The 10,690-nt window shown below is 38.5% G+C and overlaps 1 protein-coding gene across 2 annotated transcripts; it reads left to right on the forward strand.

The window, feature by feature from the left end:
* LOC105005771 (CKLF-like MARVEL transmembrane domain-containing protein 3) lies at positions 1-10,226 on the forward strand. 2 transcript variants are annotated; one of them, XM_020045142.2, is made up of 8 exons: positions 1-154; positions 873-1,028; positions 1,133-1,228; positions 2,622-2,708; positions 6,757-6,912; positions 7,013-7,108; positions 8,635-8,752; positions 9,280-10,226. In XM_020045142.2, the coding sequence occupies exons 1-8, from the start codon at positions 56-58 to the stop codon at positions 9,309-9,311; spliced, it is 840 nt and encodes a 279-aa protein (XP_019900701.1). In that variant the 5' UTR covers positions 1-55; the 3' UTR covers positions 9,312-10,226. The 2 variants fall into 2 exon arrangements, with proteins under 2 accessions (XP_019900701.1, XP_010862236.1); XM_010863934.5 differs by lacking the exons at positions 1-154; positions 873-1,028; positions 1,133-1,228; positions 2,622-2,708 and adding an exon at positions 2,727-4,787.
* The last annotated feature ends 464 nt before the right edge of the window (positions 10,227-10,690 follow it).

Genomic DNA, 10,690 nt, shown 5'->3' on the forward strand with positions numbered 1-10,690 from the left:
TGCTTATTCAGGAAGCAAAGCACAGACTGAGCTTGTTCTTTTGAAAACCATCAACATGGCAGTTGATGGCTCCATGAGAGTCCTTCCCCTAACCATGGAGGTTGATTTTGGTTTTCTCAGATCCTTGAGGGGTATCGTGAAATTAACAGAGCTGGTGAGACATTTTTATACACATTTTCTTTGACAAACCATTGTTTCCAGGAAAGATGCAGGAAAGATACACACAGATATAGCAATATCTGGTACAGTATAAATGGTTAAAAGAGATTTTTTAAAATAGTATTTCACGTTTGTTTCTTCTTACAGAGTGATATATTTAAGTTACATTCTTTCTTAAAAGTGTTGTCTAGAAGAAATGAGGAAGCAGACGTAAACATAGTTGTTTAGTTCCTTTAAATTGTGCCCAGTTAAACCCAGTGAGGAGGCCCAACACTTGACTTGGGTTAAAATAAGTGAAGTACCTTCATATTTCACACATTAGACTATGTTCATCTAAATATATGTGTTAATAAGGCTTGTTCCAATAAGGCTTGCTCTTTTGCCTAAAAAAGGAACCGGAACACTGTTTGCCTAAATTTAGACGGTTCCAGCCAAAGTCAAGCACTAGGTAGGTCTAGTTGAGGAGTTCGGTTACCTAATTGAAGGTACTGTGGTGTCCTCTAGTGGACATTACATTTTTATCAGCAAAAACTACAAGCATTTTCAAAGCATTTCATGTCAGACATTTTCATTTCTAGGATTAGTACAACAAAACTGCATTTCTTGAATTTAATAATCTAATCTAAAATACACTATCCATAAATACCTTTTGGATAGAGATCACCAGTAAGCATTCCTTTGTAATACCTGATTGAAAATTCTCTCTTTTTCAGGGGACTATGTTTGTAGCTTTTGTGTGTTTTGCTGCAGCATTCAGGCCCAAATATATTGCAGCTACATGCATGGAGTTTGTGATCACCTTTTCCTTCATTCTGCTTTACACTCTGAAGTTAAACAAGAAGATAACACTGGTCTTCTGGCCTCTCATAGTAAGGAACCTATTCAATTGAATTGTTTTCTGTCTGTCTTTAATGTTCATCAGCTGTTACGAATGTGTCAGAATGTTCTCAGCTTTCTGTATTTTCTTCATCAGGATGTGATCAACTCACTTTTTGCCGCAGTCTTCATACTTGTCTTGAGTTTGATAGCAGTGTCCACGTACACAGTGACAGCGACCTTGGTTGGAGCGGTGAGACAACTTGTTTTGCTTATTGACCTTCTAATTGTAAGACTCATAGACCTGAGTGGAGCCTTCCTATACACACTCTCCTGTCTAAAATGAACTGAAATATTCAAGAAGGCATTAGAATGTATATCTACAACCCCGTTTCCAAACAAGTTGGGATGCTGTGTAAAATGCAATTAAAAACAGAATGCAATGATATGCAAATCATTTATCCCTATATTTAATTGAAAATCGTATAAAGACAACATATGCTGAACAGGGAATGTTATTGTTTTTGGAAAAAGAAATGCCCATTTTGAATATGATGCCAGCAACAAGTTTCAAGTTGGAACAGTGGCATGTTTACCACTGTGTTGCATCGTCTCTTCTTTTAAAAACACTCTGCACATGTTTGGGAACTGAGGAGACCAGTTGCTGAAGTTTTGAAAGTGGAATGTTGTCCCGTTCTTGCTTGATATAGGATTTTAGCTGCTTAACAGTCCTTTGCTGTATTTGTCATTTCATAATGCGCCAAATGTTTTCAATAGGAGACAGGTCTGGACAGCAGGCAGGCCAGTTTAGCACCCAGACTCTTTTACTATGGAGCCATGCTGTTGTGATATGTGCAGAATGTTTTTTGGCATGTTGTCCTGCTGAAATAAACTAGGCCTTCCCTGAAAATGATGTCGTCTGCATGGCAGCATATTTTGTTCAGATGTGCAAGTCACCCATGCCATGTGCATTATGAAGGCGCTGAGAAGGCGCTGGCGTTTCTGGATGTTGTTTATATTTGGTTTCTTCTTTGCATGGTAGAGTTTTAACTTGCATTTGGGGATGCTGTGACGTACTGTGTTCACAGACAGTGGTTTTTGGAAGTGTTCCTGAGCCCATGCAGTGATTTCCACTACAGAATCATGTCTGTTTTTAATGCATTGCCGCCTGAGGGCCCAAAGGACATGGCCATCCAGTATTGGTTTTCTCCCTTGTCCATTGCATACAGAGATTACTCCAGATTCTTTAAAAAAAATATATCATATTGTGCTGTAGATGATGAGATCCCCAAACTCTTTGCAATTTTACGTGATACTCTTGAACTGTTGCACTATTTGCCTATGCAGTCTTTCACAGAGTGATTTTTTCCAAGAAACAATAACATTTCTCAGTTGCAACATTTGATGTATTGCCTTTGTACAATTTTCTATTGAATATAGAGTTTAACTGGTTTGCAACTCTTTGCATTCTGTTGTTCTTTACATTTTATACAGCGTCCCAAAGTTTTGGAAACAGGGTTGTATAATACAACATGTTGGAAACCAGGAGAATGAATCAATGAAGAATTACCAACATTTCCCTTGCAGTTGTACCTTACCTGTAGCCTGTAGCCAAATGTTAATACCTGCATGTTTTCCCTCTCCAGATAATGGGTTTAGTAGCAGCAGGCCTGTGGTGTTGGGATGGTAGCATGCTTATCAAGAGGATAACATTCAATCAACCAAGATCAGTGGCAAGTGGCACTACAAACTAAAGATACCAACATTGTATTGTCTTACTCAAGATAATACCATTGTATTTTCTTCGATTAGGAAAGCAATTGTTTTTATAATCTATGCAACAACATAGATGTGTGTGTGTGTGTGTGTGTGTGGTGGGGGGTACATAGGCAGCCCTCCTTTGTTGTTCTGTATAGTTTTTTTTCTTTTTGTTCATGGATGTCTGTTCCTTTCTCCTCTATTTACATTTGGGGGGAACACTTCCACTGTTAGGGTTAGCTTAGCATGAGACACAGGGCCCCAAAAATAACATTTGCTTCTCTTTTGACAGCCAAGATAAACATTTCCATTTTCAAGATAATTTCTGCTTATTATTAAGTTGATTATAATATATAAATACATTTTGTAATGGGGTAAAGAGAAAATAGAGCAATTATATTTAAAAAATTTAAATTTTTACGAATGTTGCTCGCTGAGAATGATTTCCTACAATTATTTATATATATATATATATATATATAACAACCTTATTTAGAAGTAGGTGGCAGTGACATCTCATCATTGGCCTTTTGTAGAATTGTGTGCAGGTGAGGTGAAAGATCAACTGTGATCTTTTGTAGAATTTTGTGGGGAATCCAACCAGCCCTGGTGTCACTCCTCTCTTCAGGGTTTTAGTGGTTTCTACCCAGTTGTATAGCTAGTCCTTTATGTGTTTTTTCACCTTCAAATCAGAGTAATTTTGATATGTGATGAAACTGTGCTGGCTATTGCGACCTATGAATGTACCACTTGATGAATGAGTGATGGGCACTGTTTGACACGGTAATTATTTAATGTCCAGATGTTCCCATTTAATTAATAAAAGAAGGCAGTGACAAATGAAACATTGCTGGTTGACAGTATGATGATTTTTGTTTGTGTAATCCAGTTTGTGAGTAGCTGTGAAAAACATGAATCTCTGTATTCACCAATGCATGGCTATGGGTTTACCTGTGACCTTATACATCAGACCAATTATCCAAGTGAGACTGTGCTCTAGTGGTGAAAGTGGCAGCCAGTGCAGAGCTAACTACAAAACACAAGGCAAATGGTTCTTATATACTGGCCCCTAATTGTAACTGTATGCTGGAAATTATACCCCCACACACTCACAAAAAGTGTAAATCATGCCTATTTTGTTTTGTTAGGTCAGGGTGACTAGTATTTAGCCGAACCTGTGAGGTTGTGAACTGTTCTGTCAGTAATAGTTTAGGCAGCTTGCAGTAGACAGACATTTATCGCAGGCTTGTCCAGCTTTTGTTTTCAACCACAGAGATTATACAATTCCTATTTTGTCTAAGGTTTGTGTTACTATTTTGATTCCCTACACTAAATGTGAGGGAATACAGTTGTCAGTGTTAAAAATGTTTTTTAAATCCGTTAACTTAGTGTTACTTTCATCCCACTGGCTTGTAACATACTCCACAAGGGTAGCTTATTTCCCCGCATCTATTCCGAGCCGTCATTTTGAGGTTTCACATTACTTTATAGTTATAGAATAATACTTCTGTATACGTTCTGTCAAAAATTGTTCCACGTCTAAATCTACCCTATCCGTGGCCTATTGGTGTTTCCATAGACTAAGCCTAAATATGATCTGATATTTCTGTATAACACGGAACACTGAAATGGTATGCTTAGTTTTAAACATACCATTTCAAATTTCAAATACAAATACATGTTTTATTTTTTATGATTTTGTTTTAATGACTAAGCCTAGCCTATCGTCATCGATCTCGGTCGAGCATCTGTAGAATGCAGATGTTGCGCTTTTTTTAAACTACGTTTCCGTATTTTTTTCCCGTCATTATTTCCGTTTTCACAAGAAGCAATACGCTTTTTCAGGGCTTTCCATTTTCCGCTCTCAACTCATCCATTCTTTGTCAGTCTGCTGAATGTGTAACCGTTATTGAGGTAAAACTTTAATCTTTGCAATGGGGGACATCGAGGCTCCCGATACGACTGGACCGGGGCGACGTGTCTTTCAAGCTATTCTCCCAAGCGCAAAAGAATTCGCCTCTTCACGGAAAGGACGACTACTTATTGCAGAAGTGGTAAAGTAACTGTCCGGTCAGATTTCAAAGGAGAGATATTACAACCATGATTTCCATTGTTTCGTCGGCATAACTTTCTTCAACGCAGCAAAGCGAAGCAGATGAGTAAAAATGTAGTTTTCGGGGGCGTGGTACACTCGATTTAACGAGTTTGTGCTATTCGTTTTTAATTATTGAACGGTTGAAAGTATTTTTGTTTGAATTTATGCTATTGCACTTGGTACATAAACATTGAAATCTCGTTTTTTATTTGCTTTTTGATTAACTTTCAACTTTCACTTTCAGCACTTTCAAGGCTTCCTTTTAATTCACGTTATCACGGATTTATGACATCCTTAAGTCTTACACCAAATGTATATGCATAAGAATTTTAGAGTTGTTCTTGTCTTATATCGATTATACTAATCTGGCCTTGTATAATTCATGTTTACACTGTAGCAATTAGTAAACTATACAATTTGAATTTATTTTATATTTCATGTGGTCAGTCCCTCAAAAATTGTTTCAGTATTAAGCCAAATATATTAGTGGATATCAAATAACGGTTTGGTGTGCAGTAGCCAACTTTGGGGGCAGATGTTTACATTACAGTTGAACAGAACTAGCAAAGATATGTGAAAGGGTTAGTTGGCTAATATAATAACATAGCTTGCATATAATTATTCTAGAAACAAATCCATGATTATTTCAAACCTTAAATAGCAGGAAGGGAAATCAGAGGGTCTGCCTGCACAGCGTAAAAAGGGTGATCAACAAGGATTGGAACTGATTGAACACAAACATGTTATTATCATAGGTCTGGTCATTTGAGACGCAGTTGCTGGATGTTCTGTGTAAAACAATGATCTCCTTCTTCATTCTTTCTAATAACGCTCCTAGAGGACATACGCCCAGACTTATATTGTAAAGAGGTATTTATTAGATGACTCTGGCTGACTAACCCTATAAGGTAAAGGAATCAGTCTCCCAGAACAATACAACCTCTCTTCACACCCACTTAGAATATTATCCTCTCCCTTGGGCTTGAAACTGCATGGATACTACTATGACTTTAACAATGGAAAACTCCTGGTAAAACCTTAAATGGGCTGGTTTTAGTGTTTTGCTCAACAGCTGTAAAACATATGCATTAAGTTGATGGCTGGAATGACAATAATGCTTAGTTTCTCGGTAGCATCCACTTCATATGCAGTTTGTTGTTAGCTAATTCCCCATAGCAAGACTATTTTAGAGAATTTTACTTGTTGCTTTTCTTTGCATATTTGGAAATAACTATTTCTGCTATGTAATGCAAAGTACACCATGTAGAAATGTAACAATGGAATTCTGAGTGGGTCTGAAATTAGGAACTCCAGCAACGTCAAGGTTGGGCAAAAACGCCTGATCATCCAAATCACAGAAAACCTTCAGTGTTCGTTCAATGATGAAACACAAGTGAACGATAGTTTAAAAGCAATACAGTCTGCTGTACTTAGTGCGAGCAGTAGCAAAAGACTGCATTTTGGGGGGAGTTCCCAACCCTGAGGCCAGCTTTGTCTGTGGTTTGATGACCCAGTGAAACATAGACAAGATGGCTCAGCTCTCAGCGCCTGGTCTTGTCCAGTGATGTTAACCGGAGGGTCTTATGGCAAGGGGATGTACATTAGGAAAACTGCACTATCACAAAGAGGGCTTTCTAAAGAAACGACAAACCTGTGACTCATAGAGATGGTATAAACAAGAACACTTTTCAATTCATCATAATTTCATCGACAAGAGAATGTCTGCCTGTATCTGTGGAGGCCCGTGTGTATTTATCATTCCACAGCTGCATCTTCTTACAGCTTGAGACAGGAAGTGTTATAGCTTTGAGGCACAGCAACATATTTTGAAAGTGTGACTTCTTTAGTGTTGGACTTAAGATAAATGTGGGTTATCTTGGTCTCTTCACTGTATCTGTCTTTCTCTCTGTGTCTTTCATCTTCACCAGGCCCTGTCCCTCATTACTTTCATCTGTTTTGTGGCGTCCACGGCAGCAGCCTTTGTCACAGCGCCCCTAATTGAGTTCCTGGCTGCCCTTTTCCTCCTCTTTGCCTATTGCACTAAATTCAATGAGCGATTTAAGGGATTCCACTTTCCTCTGATGGTGAGTATATTTTGTTAGTCGATATGGACACACAGATAGTAACTACTAAGTACAACTGTAAAAACATTTTTATAATTCTTTCATTATATCTCTATTTTAGGATTTTCTGCGCTGTGTCAGTGCAGCCATTATCTTTTTCATTATCTCCATAATATCAGTTTCCAAGTACACAGACGGGGCCTCTAAAGCAGCAGGGGTAAGTCACGCTTTTTTGACTTTTCAGACTTTTACCCCCTAACTTACTGTGTGACACAATTCCATATGTGTCTCTACAGTTTCTAAAATATTATAGGTACAGTGAGGGGAAAAAATATTTACATATTTACATGTTTATTTTTTTATTGATTTGCATTTTAATGAGTGAAATAAGTATTTGATCCCCTCTCAATCAAAAAGATTTCTGGCTCCCAGGTGTCTTTTATACAGGTAACGAGCTGAGATTAGGAGCACACTCTTAAAGGGAGTTCTCCTAATCTCAGTTTGTTACCTGTATAAAAGACACCTGTCCACAGAAGCAATCCATCAATCAGATTCCAAACTCTCCACCATGGCCAAGACCAAAGAGCTGTCCAAGGATGTCAGGGACAAGATTGTAGACCTACACAAGACCATCGAAAAGCAGCTTGGTGAGGAGGTGATAACAGTTGGTGCGATTATTCGCAAATGGAAGAAACACAAAAGAACTGTCAATCTCCCTCGGTCTGGGGCTCCATGCAAGATCTCACCTTGTGGAGTTTCAATGAACATGAGAACGGTGAGGAATCAGCCCATAGTCACCAAGAAAACAATTGGTAACACACTACGCCGTGAAGGACTGAAATCCTGCAGCGCCCGCAAGGTCCCCCTGTTCAAGAAAGCACATGTACAGGCCCGTCTGAAGTGTGCCAATGACCCCAAGAACACCATCCCCACTGTCAAACATGGAGGTGGAAACATTATGCTTTGGGTTTTTTTTTCTGCTAAAGGGACAGGACAACTTCACCGCATCAAAGGGACGATGTACGAGGACCATCAAATCTTGGGTGAGAACCACCTTCCCTCAGCCAGGGCATTGAAAATGGGTCGTGGATGAGTATTCCAGCATTACAATGACCCAAAACACATGGCCAAGGCAACAAAGGAGTGGCTCAAGAAGATGCACATTAAGATCTTGGAGTGGCCTAGCCAGTCTCCAGACCTTAATCCCATAGAAAATCTGTGGAGGGAGCTGAAGATTCGAGTTGCCAAACGTCACCCTTGAAACCTTAATGACTTGGAGATGATCTGCAAAAAGGAGTGGGACAAAATCTCTCCTGAGATGTGTGCAAACCTGGTGGCCAACTACAAAGAAACGTCTGAACTTTTGCCACCAAGTACTAAGTCATGTTTTGAAGAGGGGTCTAATTCTTATTTCACTCATTAAAATGCAAATCTATTCATAAAATTTTTGACATGCGTTTTTCTGGATTTTGTTGTTGTTATTCTGTCTCTCACTGTTCAAATAAACCTACCATTAAAATTATAGGCTGATAATTTCTTGGTCAGTGGGCAAACGTACAAAATCAGCAGGGGATCAAATAATTGTTTCCCACACTGTAGCTTGTCAGACACCTGACCCCTTCCTGGTTTTACTAACTGTTTCTGGTTTAACTAGCTATTTCTGGTTTAACTAGCGGTATCTTGTTTAACTAGCTGTTTCATGATGCATTAAGATCAAATGTCTTCTTTCCCTCCACCCCGCAGGTGTTTGGGTTCATTGCCACCATTGTTTTTGCCCTAGATTTTTATGTAATCTTTAATGACCTGGCTAGTTTCCTCAAACAAGCAGGAGACTCGGGTGATGACCCACCACAAACCTCAGGTAACAAAATATTTAACTGTTTACATATTCCACATTCCATAAAAAAAAAATGCTACAGGAAATAGAAATATATTATGGTTTTGGTTTCAGTCAATTCTAATTAAATGTGTTCAAATAGTTTAGGAAAGGAAACAAACCTTCAGTTTGCTGACAGCATATAATGGAAATGATAGACCATGTTCCCTCAGCGAAGGGTCACAATGGTCAGTGGAGTGGGAATACTCAGTGAGTGTGTTTGTGGGATGAGTTGGTTTTTGGTTTAGTTCTGACCATACGCAGTCTATAGTCTATATAATTCAAGTTTGAATTCTGAAGTTGCCCTGACAGTGTCAGCTTAATTTGAACAATTTTATTCCCTTTTTTCCAATGATATTAGCTGCTTAATTATAATAATGTCTATATGTTGACTTTTTAAAGATGATCTTAAACGGACTGGCAGAAGGAATGTGTCATACACAAACAGCACCAACATTAATTCCTAATTTCCTCACTTCAAATGTCGTTGGTGTCTTTGTTTTGTATTGCAGAATATAACGACTCTGACTCTGATTCAGACTGAAAAGGTTTTACACAAGGGACCCTGTGTGTGTGTCCAGTTCAGACCACCATGCCTGGCAGGATGACAACCACATCACCACAGATTCATTTCAAACTTTTGTGAAAACAGGTTTCCAATCTTATTGTGTATTGAGCTTGGAATGTTGGCACCTACAATGATAATTTACAGTTTCAGTATTATTTTCCAAATGCTCAAAAATGTGCCACACTTGGTGCCCGTCTTTTCTGACAAGCTAATCAAAAAGTTTTGAAAACATTTCAGAAACTGTGAATGACCTGTGGTATTTTAGTATTGGATATTTACATTTGCCCAGCTTTCAGTAATGCCAAGGGACTCTTGGGGATAAAAATCACATCAGATGACACTACATTTAAATGGGAGAATCTAGAGATATTCCCTAATTGTGTTTATGAGGTGAATATCATTGAAAAGATTGGCAGCTGGTTGGCTGGTTACACCTTCTGTCAAATCCTCATACTTGTTTGGCTTGATTTTATATTTTCTAGTGGCCTTTACAGATGTTTATATGATGTGATATCCTAGCATTATCACTTTATCACAGATACATGTTTACCAAGCTAAAACTGATAGCGCAGACATAAATGGCCAATTCCTATTTGAATTGGATTTCTTAGTGGCAAGTTTTCTTCTGATCTCCTAATCAAAATGCCACTTTGGATCATAGAGAGTCGGTAGGATAATTTTGTGATTGTGTTTGAAATGTACACTGCAAATGTGGTATGACTATTTCTTAAATTAACATGGTAACAAAAGTTTTTTCTATTTAGAATGCCATGTTTTCTTACCATGTTTGTAAATCAAAGATTTGTCAATTTGCAGGCCATGTAAAAAATAAAACCGTTGGTAACAGTTGTGCTCAAAAGTTTGCATACCCTTGGAGAATTGGTAAAATATGTACCATTTGTAAAGAAACCATGAGTGAGCAGGCAAAACATGTCTTTTATTTCTTATGGGATTCACATTCAACTGTAGGTCATTACAGAATGGCACAATCATAAAAGAAAACATGACAACAAAGAAAACATTTTACACATTTTGCATGAACCGCATGTTTGAGATCTCCCCAGAGTGGCTCAGTGATACTAAGGTCAGGAGATTGATGGCCACTCTAGAACCTTCACCTTTTTCTGCTGTAACCACTGGAGGTTCAGCTTGACCTTGTACTTAGGGTCACTGTTGTGCTGGAAAGTCCAAGAGTGTCCCATGCACAGCTTTCGTGCAGAAGCATGTCTGCCAGTATTCTGTTAACATGCTGCATTTATCTTGCCATAAATCTCCACAAGATTCCCTATGCCTTTAAAGCTCACACACCCCCAAAACACCAGTGAGCCACCACCATGCTTCACAGTGGGGATGGT

Source organism: Esox lucius, chromosome 2 (assembly GCF_011004845.1).
Source record: "Esox lucius isolate fEsoLuc1 chromosome 2, fEsoLuc1.pri, whole genome shotgun sequence".
Classification (NCBI taxonomy): Eukaryota; Metazoa; Chordata; class Actinopteri; order Esociformes; family Esocidae; genus Esox; species Esox lucius.